General features: G+C 45.6%; 2 protein-coding genes and 1 long non-coding RNA gene across 8 annotated transcripts in view; 2 read left to right on the top strand and 1 right to left on the bottom strand.

The window, feature by feature from the left end:
- The window catches only part of LOC116077827 (multidrug and toxin extrusion protein 2), a 53,602-nt gene that overhangs the window by 31,229 nt on the left and 6,148 nt on the right, over positions 1-16,225 (top strand). The window contains exons 10-18 of one of the 3 annotated variants that reach the window (XM_031352640.1): positions 851-918; positions 2,841-2,949; positions 3,664-3,739; positions 5,162-5,231; positions 6,318-6,450; positions 9,711-9,805; positions 10,982-11,036; positions 11,302-11,384; positions 11,944-12,103. In XM_031352640.1, coding sequence (XP_031208500.1) covers positions 851-918; positions 2,841-2,949; positions 3,664-3,739; positions 5,162-5,231; positions 6,318-6,450; positions 9,711-9,805; positions 10,982-11,036; positions 11,302-11,384; positions 11,944-12,045 — 791 coding nt within the window. In that variant the 3' untranslated portion in view covers positions 12,046-12,103. Of the gene's footprint in view, positions 1-850; positions 919-2,840; positions 2,950-3,663; positions 3,740-5,161; positions 5,232-6,317; positions 6,451-9,710; positions 9,806-10,981; positions 11,037-11,301; positions 12,104-16,225 lie in introns of those variants that run through there. The other 2 variants (XR_004113343.1, XM_031352639.1) reach the window with 2 other exon arrangements.
- LOC116077830 lies at positions 248-14,925 on the bottom strand. Of its 3 annotated transcripts, XR_004113345.1 has the most exons (6): positions 14,666-14,925; positions 12,388-12,600; positions 3,967-4,138; positions 3,573-3,835; positions 3,236-3,307; positions 248-512 (listed from the first exon to the last, which is right to left on the bottom strand). It is a non-coding gene; the product is annotated as an uncharacterized LOC116077830 (long non-coding RNA). The 3 variants fall into 3 exon arrangements; XR_004113344.1 differs by lacking the exon at positions 248-512 and having other exon boundaries at positions 3,026-3,307; XR_004113346.1 differs by lacking the exon at positions 248-512 and having other exon boundaries at positions 3,026-3,307; positions 12,507-12,600.
- Positions 15,696-16,225, top strand: part of LOC116077829 (60S ribosomal protein L28-like) — a 7,029-nt gene continuing 6,499 nt past the window's right edge. The window contains exon 1 of one of the 2 annotated variants that reach the window (XM_031352641.1): positions 15,696-15,858. In XM_031352641.1, the coding sequence (XP_031208501.1) occupies positions 15,781-15,858 (78 nt within the window). In that variant the 5' untranslated portion in view covers positions 15,696-15,780. The remainder of the gene's footprint in view (positions 15,859-16,225) is intronic. The other variant, XM_031352642.1, reaches the window with a different exon arrangement.

Raw genomic sequence — 16,225 nt, 5'->3', positions numbered from 1 at the left:
AGCCAGCCGTCAGCCATCAGCTGTCAACGCATGCGCTGGCGGGGCTCTCACTTGGCTGTGTCCACTTGTGTTTTGTGAACAAGGAAAGGGAGCCTTATGGGATGGGATGACAATCTCCCTGGCCTAGCTGTCCTGACTCTCTGACCACCCTGTGCGGTCGCTGGCTTTGCCAGGCTTCCGGCTGATTTTGGCTGTGTGTCAGCTGAGATCCGTGTTTCTGCCAGACCTATAATTATTTTGGTCTTGTTTCTGGTAATGTTTATAGTTCAGACAGCAGCAGTGACCTACCGTGGACACTGCCTCCTTCAGTTGTCCTCAAAGCTGTCCTGCTCCCCTTCGCACACTTGACTCCTGAGACCCCTGCCACGCAGGAAGCTCACCTTACCCGACTTTGATCCTCAGGGTGTCTTCCTTGATGGAGTAGGGATCTGTAAAGCGAACACTTCACTTGCTGTGCCCACTTGCCAGGAAGAGGTGTCCAGGGTTTTTCATCTCAGCTATTCTCGGCTTCTCTTAAATGAAAATATGGGCTAGAAGCTGGGGACATAGTACAGTTGCAGACAGAAACACACACATGAGTGCACACACACACACACACACACACATGAGTGTACACACACACACACACACACACACGAGTGCGCACACACACACACACACACACACGAGTGCGCACACACACACACACATGAGTGCACACACACACAGAGAGAGAGAGAGAGAGAGAGAGACAGACAGACAGACAGACACACACACACCTATGTATAAATATATATGTGTTCCAATTTTGTAAAGAAAATGGTTCCTCTAGTCTACTGTCTGACTTGTATTGTCTGAGTTGCTGTTTCAGGCCTTGTTAATGTGACAGAACTGGGAGCTCAGGCCGTCATTTATGAACTGGCTTCTGTCGCCTACATGGTAAGAACATGAGAACACTTAGTACCTTCTTTGTATCAAACCTGTGGACAATTGTCATTACATTTAACAGAGGGGCAGAGAAGGAAGGACCTGGGCGCTGACCATACCATCTCCCATTGTGTGGCACGGGCTCCTCACCTAATTCCCTGTGCTTCAAATTTTGTGTATATAACTGAGAGGCAACCGTAGCTACCCATTGCAAGTGAAGACTGAACAAAGCCCTGCGCATCAGACAGCAGGAAGCTTGGTGTATTCAGTTACCCAGTGTGAAGTTGCTGCTGGGCCTTGGTTTTGAGTGTGAGGGCCTATGGCCTAGTCAGGAGACAGAGACCTGTGCATAACAAGCTAGTAAAAAGCAAACAGGGACCAGACATGGTGGTATGTGCCTTTAATCCCAGCACTTAGGAGGCAGAGGTAGGTAGATCTCTGTGAGTTTGAGGCCAGCCTGGTCTACAAATCAAATCCAGGACAGCCAGAGCTGTTACACAGAGAAACCCTGTCTCATAACAACATAAAACAACAAACAAGCAAACAAACAAACCCACACAACAGGGTCTGGGATGCGTCAAACCTTTTAAATGGGGTAGCCGGGAGCATTTTTCTGCTTAGTAGTTTAAGCTGACTGAACTGGATGAGAGCAGCTGGCCTGGAGAGCCCAGGCTTGGCAGGCCACTGTGGAACCTGGACAGAGGCTCTGTGCAGGAATACTACTTGGTGCTGCTGCAGGGGTTGCCAAGAGGAAGGGTGGAGGGAGAGTGGAGCAGCAGGCAGGTCCATTTGCTCTCAGAGGAAAGATGTGTGTGGGCCTGGGGAAGCAGGGGAGGCTGCTGGAGTCAGCCAGGTGAGGAACTAGGAGGCTGCCACGGAAGAGAGAAGAGAATGGACAGGGTGTGCGTGTGGGGGCGTGCAGAGTGTGGCTGCAGAATGCAAAACCAAGAAACAGATCAGCACAGGCATCTATCTGGCCTGCACATCTGTCAGATGGTGCCTGTTAGCTTCTGGTGCTCTGAGAATATTCCAGTCCCACACTCAGCACAAGGTACTCTGGTTGCCTGCTTCATAGAGATCACAGAAGCCATCTGGGCAAAGGATTATGAGCTATTTTGGATACCCCTCACCCCTTTTTAATCATAAAAATGAGGGCAGGAGTGTAGCTCAGTTGATAGAACACTTATCACACCTGAAGCCCTGGAATCAATTGTCAGCATCAGACAGAGTGTGGGCTATGTGAGTTCTTGCCTTAATAATAAATAAATATACAAATGAAAAAAGGAAGTGGTTGTTCATCTTGGAAAACAAAAGAAGACTAAGAGGAGGCCTGCTGTGCAGACGGCAGGACTAGAAGGGTTCTCAGCCACAAACCCAGAGGAAACCAAACAGAAGGAAGAAGACTAAGAGGAGCGTGTAGAGGGAGTCAGGAGTGAAGGCTGGGACAGTGGAGGTGGCGAGGCTGCTGGCTGTGACCCTGGGTCATCAGACACCTCTGGAATGAGGCACCTGGATCAAAGGAGTGACTGTAGGAAGGGGTGGAAGGGCAACTGAGAAGACATGCTGCCTGAAGCTCAGTTGTCACTGGTAGAGAAGGGAAAAAGTCACATAAAAAGTCAGGCATGTGGCACGTACTTGGCAGGGAGGTGGGGACAGGAAGATCCCTGGAGCCCCCTGACCAGCCAATCTAGCTTCACTGATGATCCCCAGGTCCCAATAAGATACCCCTAAAACAAGGTGGGCAGTTTTCAAGGATGAGTGTCTGGCTTCCACCTGCATGGGTGGAACAACACAAGCCCCTTCCCCAACTAAATAATCAATAATGTCTTTCTGCTTATCATCCGCCAATTGTTGCTTTTAGTTAACATGCAGGCTCTCTTTCCTTCTCTGTTTTTTTAACTATGAAACTATGACTTATGATTGTTAATTCCCAGGTGCCCTTTGGCTTTGGTGTGGCTGCCAGTGTCCGAGTGGGCAATGCTCTGGGGGCAGGGAATGCTGACCAGGCCCGGTGTTCCTGTATCACTGTCCTTCTGTGTGCTGGTGAGCAATGTCCACACTGAAGTTAGTGTAATGTCTGAGTCTGTGCCTCCACAGCAGAATATTTGAGATGGGTAGATTCGTTAAGAACAAAGTTTATTGCTCACAGCTTTTAGGGCCGGAAAGCCCAAGATCAAGGTACCAACAGGTCTGGCTATCTGGTGAAAAATCTGCTCTAACTTCCAAGATGCACTCGATGTTATATCCTCTTGAAGGGAGGAACAGGGTGAACTTGTGTGGTGAGAGAGCAGGAAGTGGAAAAAGGGGGCCAGGCCCTTTTAGAAAGTACCTGTCCCATGCCTGGCCGCAGGGCCCTCATGATTTGGTCACCGTGCTTCTGCTTTGGGAATGAAATTTCACCCTGAGTATTAGAGAGACAAAAACATTCTTAACATAAGCCTCATGTTCCCAAGGGTCCAGCTCTGGATAACAGGCTCCCTTCGAAGGAATGGAGAGCAGCAGGTCTTAGTATTTACACTGTAACACTGATTTTGATACAGGGTTTCACCATGTTGCCCAGGCTGGTTGTGAATGCCCAGGTCACAAGGCTAAGCAATCCTTCTGCCCCAACTCCCCACAAAGCTGAGACTGCAGGGGCATGTCCCTGAGCCCAGCTGTATGCTCACCTTTCTTGATTAACTGACACAGATCTCCCCTGAGAAGCGTAGTCATGTTCTGGAGAACTGTTGTCTCCTGTGAGCCCTCCTTATTTCCCAGGTGTCTGTGCGCTCCTGGTGGGAATTCTGCTCGCTGCCTTGAAGGATGTGGTTGCCTACATCTTCACCAATGACAAGTAGGTGTTCATCCAGGAACTGTCTTTGCCCTGATGCTTTCTTCCCTGCATGCTTCTGCTTGTGAGGGGGTGTTGCCCTTCATGCCACACGAAAGCCTGTAGCACAACCAGGAAGGAGAAACAAGAATGAATGGTGCTAACCCATGCAAATCCACCCCACCCTTACAGTACCCACAACACTCATCAGGTCTGAGTGGAGTGTTGTGCTGAAAAACTGAAGACAGCACTTGGGTTAGTCTCATCCCCGGATGGGCACGTCGTGGGCCAGGGCAGTCTGTGGTAGCCATTTCATCCCCGGATGGGCACGTCGTGGGCCAGGGCAGTCTGTGGTAGCCAATTCTTCATTTGAGGCTGTGTTTGCAGAAATCACAGACTCAACCTTCACTTTTATTGTGTTTTCTGTAACAATAATTACATAATTATTTAAGTATAAGAACTTGTCTGTTGAATAGCATGGACCATTATCAGGCCTAGTGGCCCAGACCTGCCTATAATTGCAGTTATTCAGGCAGTAGGGACAGGAAAGTAAGTTCAAGGCCAGCTTGGACAACTTAGTGAGACTCTATCTCAAAATAAATACTTTATTTTTTAAAGAAAATATCTTCATAGTGTCAGAAACTTTATTAATAAAATTTGAATTAGTATGATTTTATCATATACTTGATTTGCAAAAAAATGTAATGTATGCTAGGCTTGTGATTTTAAAAAATTATGTAGTTGTATGTGTATATGTGTATCTGTGTGTGTATATATATGCATATATGTGTGCATGTATGTGTGTATATTGTATTTATGTGTATGTGTCTATATGTATGTTTGTATATGTGTATCTGTGTATGTATGTGTGCATGCATGTGTATATATGTATTTATGTGTATGTGTATATATATATGTATATGTGTATATGTATTTTATGTGTATCTGTGTATGTATGTGTGTATATATGTATTTATGTGTGTGTGTATGTATATGTGTATATGTGTGTATTTTATGTTTATGTGTGTGTATGTATATGTGTGTATATGTATGTATGTGTATGTGTGTATATGTATATGTGTGCATGTGTGTATGTTGTGTGTATATGTGTATATATGTGTGTGTATATGTGTGTATGTTATGTGTATGTGTGTATATGTATATGTGTGTATGTGCATGTATGTTGTGAGTATGTGTATATGTGTATATGTGTATATTGTGTATATGTGTGTGTATGTGTGTATATGTATGTGTGTGTATGTTGTGTGTATGTGTGTATATGTGTGTGTGTGTGTGTGTGTGTATATAGAGGTCAGCATACAACTTATGGAAGTTGATTCTTTCCTTTCATCATGTGACTCCTGGGGTAGACAGCACGTTTGCCAGCTGAGCCATCTTGCTGACCCAGATGTATATAAGTTACTGACTACTGTCCTCCTGTAACAGGGACATAATTTCCCTCGTGAGTCAAGTGATGCCCATCTTTGCTCCTTTTCATCTGTTTGATGCACTTGCAGTAAGTATGCAGCAATTTTCACTCTGGCCATGTGTGGAAAATGTTCCTTGCTTGTTTATCTGAAAATCACATTATCTGTGATTTAATGTTTGGAGTGAAGGTCAAGGGTCCTCCTGGTTCTCCCCCTCCTCTCTGCACTGAATGCCTTCAGGGATGTGGTGACCCAATGGCTCAGTGGCTGCTGTACAGATCCAGGCAGGCCAGTAACAATGAGCTTACACGGACCACCAGAGGGTCTCTCCCTGGGCTCGTCTTCTGCAGACCTGTGGTGTTTTAAGACTCTTTGGCCATACTCCAGAACCATCCTTGGGTTCCTTATTCTCAGTATGAACAATTATTCTCTGTAGCCTGACCTCCAGGTCATTGTCATTTGGCTTCTCTTCCTGTGGGCTTTTCTCCACTTTCTCCACTAAACTCTGAAGGCAGGCAATGAGCAAGGCAGTGGTGAGAACAGTGGCGGAGACACCCATCCTCTGTGGGTGGTCTTCAGCTACTCCCACACTTTCCTACCACGGTACCATTATTGAAGCCTTTAACTTTTCAGACAATATGTGACTTTGTAAAATAATGGGAAGCAGCCTAGATGGTCAGAAATTTAAATAATGTCACCTGTCTGTTGCTGTGACAGAATCTACAACCAAAAGCAACTGGGGGGGGGGAGGTTATTTGACTTACATATCCTGAATCACGGTCCATTTAAGGAAGCCAAGGCCAGAGCTTAAGGCAGAAACCTGGAGGTGGGAACTGAAACCACCTGCCCCAGGTGAGCTGGTCCCTCCCACATCGGTCCCTACAGACGTGCCCACAAGCCAATGTGATAGAGTGGGTTCCTCAGTTGAGGTTCTCTCTTCGTAGGTGACTCTAGATGGCGTCAAGTTCATAGCATAAAGCCCACGACCTGACAGTTCTTTAACACAAGCTGCTGCATGCCTTTTCTCAGTTTTTTAAACAGGACGTTCTCCTTCCTCTCTGCTGTGCTGTCTGCTCTGGGGACAGCTTGGTCTGGGGGCAGCAACACTGTACTCTGAACTTCACGTGGTGAGCAGGTGCCTGACTTCAAAGCTGCTGTCGGTTTCCTCCCTGCAGGGCACCTGTGGTGGGGTCCTGAGAGGCACAGGAAAACAAAAGATAGGCGCTGTCCTGAACGCCATTGGTTACTACGGGTTTGGTTTTCCTATTGGAGTGTCACTGATGTTTGCTGCTAAACTTGGGATAATAGGTATGTAGCTAATCTCTTAGCAACTCACCCCAGATCTCACTGTTGCAGGAAAATAAATCACTTGAGATGTAAAGCAGTTGACTGGAAAGCTCTTCTGTGGAAGGGAGGCATCCCTGCACGATGCCTGCTGCAGCAGCAATGAGCCCTGGTGGGGACTGTGGAATCACTGGCTTCCTGACTTCAAGGCATTTCTCCACTAAAGGGTGCAATGGATTGGGGCTGCAGTGTGTATGTGTGCATATGGCTTAAGTCATGTTTAAGACGTGTCTATGGAAGGCTGGTGAGGTGGCTTAGTGCCTGCCATGAACTCATCACCTCGATCAGTTCCTGGAATCCACTGTCAAAGTAGAGAACCAACTCCTAAAAGTTGCCCTCTGACCTCAAAGCACGTGTATCCACACTTTTACACACGTCATACACTCATATAGTTTCACACACACAATCATATATACGTGCACAATCAAGCACACATAAGCACCTGCACACTCATACATGCACAGTCATATACACACACTCATATACACACATAATCATATACACAATCATACATGCACACAGTCATACACACTACTGTGTGTGTACATAATCATAAACATACAACCATACAGACACAATTACATATACACATGGTCACATGTACAATCATATATAATCATACACATAAATAATAAATTAAAAAATTTTAAAAATTGACTGTGAAATCTGTTTCGCTGAATCTTTTTAACAAAAATGCCTGAGGATTTGACAAATGCTTTTTTTGGTGTAATTTTTAACCTTAGATGAAATATGAAGGTGGGGGACATTGTCTTCCTCATAATCATCCTGATTATGATATAGTAATTGAACTGCTAGATTTTTTATATTACTGTTTTATGTGAATTTTGCGATTCACTGTCATCTTATTTATGTGTGTTTGGTTGGGTGTGTGTGCTTGAGCTGTTGGCCTTGCGTGAGTCAGGTGAATGTTCTACCATGGAGACATACTCTCAGCCCTTGTCAGAGATAATTAATATTATTTATATGCATTGCTTACTTCGTGAAATCGGTTTGATTTTTTGTATGCCCCAATGCAAGCTAAGTAAGACAGGAATGACTTATTTTCGCAGCATTCTTCCATGAAGCTGTTTTAACCTAGAATTTTAAGGAAGTGTATGCTTCTGAGGGCGTCTCAGCTTCTGCTTAGACTTTTTTGTATCTACACGAATAAACTATATCATTCTTAGAAATGTTTTATTGAGGTTCAAAATCTGTAGAATTGTGCAAGATAATTTAAAAGTTGTATATGTGTTTTGTGTAATTTGCTATATAGTTCTTTTAGTAACAATGGATTTTATTTCATATTAAAAGCAGTGCAGTTAGAGCTGGGGATGCCTACCACGCACAATATCCTGGGCTACATCCTCAGAACTGTTTTGTTTTGTTTTGTTTGTTTTTGTAGCCCTGGCTGTCCTGGAACTCACTCTGAGGACCAGACTGGCCTTGAACTCAGAAATCTGCCTGCCTCTGCCTCCCAAGTGCTGGGATTAAAGGTGTGCAGCACCACCGCCCGGCTCTCAGAACTGTTTTTAAAAGTCTAGTTAGAGAACTTCTAGACTGCGATGATATATATGGAAGCCACTCCTCTCATTCTGTGTCCACCCAGCACATTTTTATCATGTAACAAATGTTATCCCCCCTCTCCTATTTCTTGGCAAAGCATGAAATTACAGCTGGCAGAGGAGATGTGCTATGTGCCACGTCTGCACTGCATCTCTGGGAGTGGGCATTGACTGGCTCCTGCTTACAAAACACGGGATGAGGATCACGCAACACATGTGCACCACTGATATGTTCCTGAACCTTGCTTTAGGATCAGTTCCTAGGAACGGAATCAGGACATTTAAGGGTATACACTGGCATGCTGTCTACATCTCATCCATAAGGATCACTCTAGCTTCTGCTTAATGTTTGTGCAGGAGCAAATTCGGGAATCAATCTTAGCAAACTGCTGACAAACAAATTGGGAGACTTAGTCCCAGTTTACAGTGCATCCCGACTCTGCCCAGCATGCTCTGCAGTGACTGCTGTTAACTCCGGCTCTAGAGTGATTTAGCGCCCCCTTCTGTCTCCTTTGGACACTGCACTTACCACTGAAACAAAAAAAATCTTCAAGAGTTTCTTCTTATAGATATTTGTTCACAGGGCTCCCTTAGAGTCTCAATATTTTTTAGGGTTTATTTATTTAATATGTGTATACCTGAGTGTACGTGTGTGCAGTGCTTGTGGATGCCAGACGGCACTGAATCTCTTGGAACTGGAGTTATAGATAGTATAGACAGTTGTGAACTACCATGTGGGTACTGGGAGCCAAACCTGGGTCTTCTGCAAGAGCAGGAAGCGCTCTTAATCCCTGAGCCATCTCTGTATTCTCCAGGTTTCCATATTTTTCATGTAACAGAGGGATGTCTTCCAAGCAAGCTACTTCCTCTTCCTCCTTCTACCTTCCTTCCTTCCTTCTCTCCTTCCCTCCTCCCTTCTTCCCCTCCCTCCTCTTTTTTTTTTTTTTTTGACATTTTCACTCTGTATCCAAGACTGGCTTGGAACTTCCTATGAATCCCAGGGTAGCCTTGAACCATTATCCTCCTGCTTCAGCCTCCTGAATGCTAGGATTATAGGTATGAGCAACCATGCTTGGCTTCAAAGAAAGCTTTTGAAAATACCAGGTCTCACACCTATCCATGTGTGCAGCAGCCTGAACCCCTTTCATGGGTCCCCATTACCATGGATAAACAGTAACTCCTGTTTCCTCCTGTGGTTTACATGTCTGCTACTGCCTTCTCCTACCTTGCCGTTTCCTACTTGACCTCTCTGTGGGGCTCCCACGCTGGCGTCTTCTTCCTGCATTAGGCTCCTCCTGCCTCCGTCTGTACTGCTGACCTAGACTTTCCCCAGGCTGGTTCCTCACCCTCCGCTTCCACCTCAGGAGACACCTGGTCACTCACTCAGAGTCCACTGCAGGCTTTCACCAGCGACCAGAGAGTACCTGTCATGTTCCTACCGCTCTTGACATTTCCTGTTTGGTTCCTTGCTGGCCGTCTCCTCCCTGCAGTGTCTCTGATTGATCAATGGCAGACTTCAGTCTTCTCTGCTCCATGTTTATCCAAAATTTTTGAGAAGTTACTTTAACTGAAATCTTGCTCCATTGATCCTGAGTTATTGAGGAAGAATTTTAATGATCGTGGGAACGGAACTGATTGCCGATGCTCATTTTGTGTCTGCAGGCCTCTGGGCTGGACTGATCGTCTGTGTCTTCTTCCAAGCCCTCTCCTATTTAATCTACATCCTGAGGACAAACTGGGACAGAGTTGCAGAGCAGGTAAACAGGCTTCATGTCGCTGTAAAATGCATCAATACTTGATCCACGGTTGATAAGGCGCCTTCCGGGATGAAATGATAAATAAAATCCCATGGGTTTTGAGACAGTGCATCATGAACCGCACTATAACTATGCGGAGGGTGAAAGGGTGAAAGGAAGATAGTTTCTCTTAATTAGAGTTGGCTGGTGTCCTCTGACACAGGGCTCATCTTAAAACAAAGAAAACAGGAATTGACTTCAAAATACTTTTGTGTTTCTGTGAAATAGTTTCCTGTTTACGCTGACTAGGCTTCGATTAAAAAATGCATTTGGTTCTGTTCTTACAAAAGTAAGTAATGTGTTAAGCATATGTGATTTGTGGGACACTTGGGCTGGGGTAGTGACCCACGTGAGTGTGTGGGCAGAGACTGAGTACTCATCTCATTGTAGCGAGGCCTAATGTAAGACTGGTTGGTGGCCAAGAGGAAGGACTCCTGAGGAGACAGGAGGTATACCCAGGAGTTCAGGCCGTCACCCTTTCTTTTTCTGACCCCCTTGGTTTTGCCTAATGATGATGGACTTTGTTTCTTCAATTCATGTTGACCTATTGATGGAATAGAATATGTGGAATATGGACTAGGGGGCTGGAGAGATGGCTCAGTGGTTAACAGAACTGGCTGCTTTTCCAGAGAACCCTTTTTTGGTTCCCAACACCCGCACAGTAGCTCACAACTGCCTGTAACGCCAGTTCCAGGGGATCCAATGTCATCTTCTGACCTCCAAGGGTACTGCGTGCACATTGCCCTGAGATGTACTTGCAGACAAAACACCTGTACATATAAATAAGTCTTCGGGAGAAAAATGGATATTAACTTGGTCAGTAAACTGGCTTTTGGATGGTGATATCATTAACTTTTAGACCCTGGTCCTTTTATTTGTGTTTGGAGACACTAAAGGCATAAATGCAAATGTGTTAAATCCTCAGCTTTTCCAATTATTGCTGTCAGCAGAGTATTGGGACAAGAGCAGCCATTTTCTGGCATTGTTGTCTCTTAGTACATCATGTGACATTTTCATGGCTGGGAAGGCTGTTTCTGAGAGTCTAGACTTTCAGCACTGCCTTAAGTTGACGTTTTAACAAAAAGCTACACCCTGGTTTAGCTTCCACTTCATTTACTCATGTAGCCTTGTTTTTAGGCACAAGTTCGAGCTGGGCTAAAAAGCAACAAGGAGCTGATTCCCACCCCAGCAGGTAATGGATTCTTCTCTTTACAGTCCTATTTTTGCTTTATAAAGTCTGAAACTCAATTTGGCCAGAGAGGTTTGAGTTCATAAGCTCCTGCTCTTATGACAATAAAATTTTTTCTCAGCCATAATTTGTCAGATCAACTCTGAACTCTTTCTGTTAAAATGTTTTTAATATAAAAATTTTCATGTAAAAAAATGCTGATGATTGAGGGTCCTTTTTTAAACACTGCAGTGACAAAGTGAATGTCCCAACTGCTCTCTTCAAACAGATCTGCCCATCTTGGAAAGAGAAGTTACTGACGGAGTGATTTTGCCTGATATCATCAGACCAGAAAGCCAGACCGGCCAGCTGGTAGTGGAAGAGAACAGGCAGTGTGCAGTGCCCACGGTTGGGGAGGTCTTGACGGGGAGACAGCTGGTCATCTATCGTGGGATGGCTCTGATTGTTTCTATAGCTGTCCTCATTGTAGGGATTGTTGTGCGAGTTCTCAATGATCGTGGCTAAGACAGGACTGTCCCCAGTCTGTGGACTGGTAATACCTGTGTGCCACGTCCTGAGCGTGGCTGTAAGCTTGTCACTCTCTCAGCTGCGGGTAGAAGGCTGCCAGTGAGCGTGTTCTTGGTTATGCTGCGATACCACCCCATTGTTCTGCCGGTCACCAAAGGAGCAGCGCATGTTCCTAGTGTGTGCAAGGCCCTTGTCTGATGCTCAACACTTGGATTGGGGGGGGGGGAGAGATGAACAGATAAATGAATAAACGGCTATCCAGATTTTGAGGAGGGTGCTGGGGAGGGAACCCAAGGACCTCAACAAATGCTAGGCAAGTTACTCTAACACTGAGTACTCCCAGACCCCAGAAGCTCTGCTTGTAAGAATGCTTTTCTCCATTGACTTTATCATGATTTCCAAGTACATCGGCTTGATTTTCTCTACGGTGACTGTGCTTTGCTCTCCTGGGCACCCTCTGCTGCTGCATTCTCGCGATGAGTTGACTATCAGGTACCTGTCCTAGCTCTGTCTGGGAATTGTGCCACAGAGGCGTTTATAAAATAAATATATAAGATCTAAAATGTGTGCTGAGAACATTTAGGAACAGAAGGTTATAAAAAGGTAACTTTTAGCTTTTTGCCTTTAAATAGATTTTCATGGAAATTTTCTTATTAATTAGAAATGAAATGCATGGTTATTTATTTATTTATTTGTTTATTATTTATTTATTTCTCCTTGGCTCCCACAGTGCTTTGGTTTGGTTTCACTTTCCAGAAATAACATTTTTATAGCCTACTTTAGAAAATTTGGTCAAATCTAAGATAAAAGTTTTTAAAAAGTATATACTAAGACAACAAAAGAGTACCAGGCATCCCCCAGCACGAAGTTCCCAAGTTATCCCAGGCAGGGCGGGGTGCAAAGCCCACAGTGTTACTCGGCCTCCATGACTACCATTCACCCAGAGTGATCAGTAGATAAACACACGTTTCGTCTGTTTAGGAAGCTTCAGCCCATGGTCAGCTGCAGTGTTGTCCTGGGGAATCTGTGTTGGAACTGCAAAAAAGGCTCCCTTTGTGACCTGGTGCGAAAGAAAAAGAGAGAGGCTGGGCTCCCACAATCCCATTGGTGGCCAGGTTCCCAGTGATTGGGCAACCTCCCACGAGGCCCCACCTCTTAAAGGTCCCCGTCTCCTCTTGCACTGCCCCAGGTACTAAGCCTTTAACACAAGGTCCTCAGCAAATGCTATTGTAACTGCTAGGCGGCCAGCATCCCCTTTTGCTTATTTGATTCACTCTTGTGGATAAGAAGACAACCCAGGATCATCAGCTCTCTCTGAAGAGCTTAAAGAGAAATCCACAATAAACAGTGAGTTTATGGGGATAATGACTCACATTATCAAAGCAACGATAGAAAATGTCATAACTGCCTTCCGGAGTAGGATAAGATATTTTGAGGTAAATTTAGACCATATAACGTGCATCACTTGTTAGTGTGGCCCTTAGCAGCATTCAGTACAAGTGCACAGTTATAGTCTTGCCAAGTTGCAAAGCATTTCATCAACCTACAAAGACACCCCCAGTTTATCAAGATGGAGGTCAAGCCTCTTTCTCCCAGCCCCTGGAAAACACAAACCTTTTCTGTGTCTGGATTTACCTCTGAGCTATTCCACATTTGAAGGAACCACGTCTGACCCTTTGAATCTGTGTAGAGACAACTGGCCTTACCTGTGATGGTAGAGCAGAGAGTTTCAGGACTCTCCACATTCTCAACCTGAAGCTAAAGTGTTCATAGACAGAAACAGTTTTATATGGTGGGACATGGGCTTCCAGGGTGTTGTATAGTAAGCCTTGTGGAGTCTTAGAATCCGGAGCCCATGTGGGTAATATCATATTAGCTTGAAAAGCTAAACTGAGGCCTTCACTACACTCTAGCTGGGCTGGAAATGACACAAGAGTCACACAGATCCCACCCATCTACCCACACGACCCTCACCCGATGCCATCTGGAGGGAAGGGGTGCTGAGATTTGGTCTGTTGTTGCTATGTATATAACCTTGCTCCTTAGTTTAAAACTATTGGTCGAATAAAGATGCTGACAGCCTGTAGTTAGGCAGGAGAGAGAGAGGAAGGGTTTTGGTTGCCAGGTTTGGGGCCTGAGACACAGACCATGAGAAAAGGAGAGGAAAAAGAAAGATGATGCCATGGGGTAGATGGATCGTGAGAACATGGCCATGAGGGCTGGCCAGTCAGAGTAGGAGCGGCTCCGTGAAACATGGCAAATTATAACTCGGGGTTATTGATAGGGAAGTAGACCAATTAGCATAGAGGGTTGATATCTGCCCAGCTCTAGTGCTGTTAAGGCTTGTTATAAATATGAGTTTCCTTTTATTTGGTTGGGAACTAAATGGTCATAGAAACCCCCAATTAATTTTAACCATGACAAAGGGGCCTCTTCACTGCTCATAAGATGATTACTATTAAGCATGACCCCGATTTAAGACCTAACTGAAGCCATCTGTCTTCCAAATCAGTGGCCACGATGCAACACAATGTCCACCCAGAGGACTACACTGACATTTCTCTGGGTGACATGAGCCCATCACCTGTACAAACAGCCATCTTGGCTTCCACTCAATGCAGCCTGTGGGCTTTTCCACCTGGGCCCCACCCAGTTCCTGAATGATGGCTCGGAGGCTTGTTATTTATTAACAAATGCCCACGCCTTAGACTAGACTTGTTCCCTGATTAGCTCGTAATTCAGTTAACCCATTTATTCTACTATACAGTGTCACGTGGCTGGTTACCTCTCCTCAGTTTCATGCGTCTGACTTCCTTTGAGCCCAGGTGGCGAATCTCCTACACTTGACTGTTACCGGAGTTCCTCTCTCTCTCTGCCAGGTGTCCCACCTTCTAGTCCTGTCTCAGCTTACTGGCCATCAGTTTTTGTTGACAGGTGACGCTTCCACACAGTACACAAGACATTCTCTCTACAAGCCTGAATTCCCAAAGCCACACTCCCTCATTCTTAGTGTACCCCTCGGGAAACCCAACAGGTTCTGAGAGGGATCCATGGCTCCCTGAAGAATGGTTGCTCTCCTCATCCTCCCAATAGAAGGAGGTCACACCTTAGGAAGCCACGCCCACCTCCTCTGTTTGAGCCTCTTCCACAGCCATCAGCTCTGCTGACTCACTTCCAAAGCCAATCCTGAAGGCATCCTCAAAAACCTCCTCTTTAGAGCCTGTGCAGTGGTGGACAACTATGCTGGGGAAGATTGGCAAACAGATTTATCTTCACATTCCCCGATGCATGCGACTGAGATTCCCAGCAGCTGGGAACTGAGCAGCAGGTGTGGAGAGCCGCAGCTGCCACCCAAAAGCATTGTGATAAACAAGCCCTTATTTGGAAAAGCTGAGTGCCTCTAGTTTGTGATGCAAGCTGGCATGATTTCCCGCAGCCTATTATGGTTTACCACGTAGCTGATGCTGATTGGGACCAGGGAAATTATTTAACCCATGAGTGCTGGGGGCTGAGGGAGAAGAGGAAAGGAAGAAGAAGAAGAAGAAGAAATGAATGAATGAATGAATGAATGATTCTGTAGTACAAGGTTCTTGAATAAACTGCTTGGAGAAGAGTTCGTGGTCGCCTCCTTATTTCCGCTGGTCGGTGAGGCGGCAACAAGCAGGCAAGGTTTTTATAGGGTTTCTTGGGGAAACAGAGCTTTCCAGGGTGGACCGGGATTGGAGGGATTCTGTGGCCCAATCTTAAAGCTCAGGGATTGGTGAGATCCCAGGCTCAAGGAGTGGTGTTTTGTTTTGTTTTGTTTTTCCTTGGCCCTGGTCTCAGGTCTGGGGTGAAGTCAGGCCCAGAAAGTTATTCCTTTGCTCTTTTTACCTTACAAACTTTTCTTTAACTCTCCGGCTCAGCTCAAGAACCTACCAAGCTAAGCTTCCAACCCGTGGAAGGAAAAGGCCCAAAGTCATCTCTTCTCCTAAAAAGTAGCAACAAATCACAACGCTACACATGTAATCCCAGGGTGGCAGTGTTCGCCTCAAGTCCAAAGTCAAACTTAGCAATGTCATCCACATAGTTGGCTTTAGAGTCATGAAGGACACACAGATAAAGGGCTTGAGGAGCCTTCCTCTACTGTTAAGGAACGCTGCTGAGGTCAGGTGTGGAGCAGAGGAGACCCTGAATGGAGACCATGAGAGGTCATGGCACAAAGCTGTGAGAGTGAATCCTGGATTGTGTTTGAGACCCTATGGTGCTGGAGATGCCAGAGCCATGGCATCTCCGCACAGGAAGAAGAACTATCCCAAGGTACAGAAGTGTACATCAGGTAGCCAAGCTGGAAGGGCTGCTTCCTCTAAGCCCTCTGACAGCAGAGATGGGGTTACAGGACTTGGGGTTTGCCCTGCTGGGTCTGAGTCTTGCTTTGGCTTAGTGTTTCCTCACGATACCCAGATTCCTCCCTTTTGTAGTGGTAACTTATATTCTGTATGCTGGAAGTGTAGGGTAAAGGGGCCAAGGAAAGAACCCTGCCCCTGACTTGACCCCCAAGCCACAGACCAGGGACAAGGAAAAAAACAAAACAAACACCAATCCCTGAGCTTTCAGATCAGGCCACAGAATCCCTCCAATCTCAGGCCACCTGGAAAGTGCTACTCCCTCAAGAGACCTTATATAAAGCCTGCCTTCTGTTCTGT

Source organism: Mastomys coucha, unplaced genomic scaffold, assembly GCF_008632895.1.
Source record: "Mastomys coucha isolate ucsf_1 unplaced genomic scaffold, UCSF_Mcou_1 pScaffold5, whole genome shotgun sequence".
NCBI lineage: Eukaryota > Metazoa > Chordata > Mammalia > Rodentia > Muridae > Mastomys > Mastomys coucha.
The sequence above is the reverse complement of the archived record's forward strand: the minus strand, read 5'-3'. Positions and strand labels throughout refer to the sequence as shown.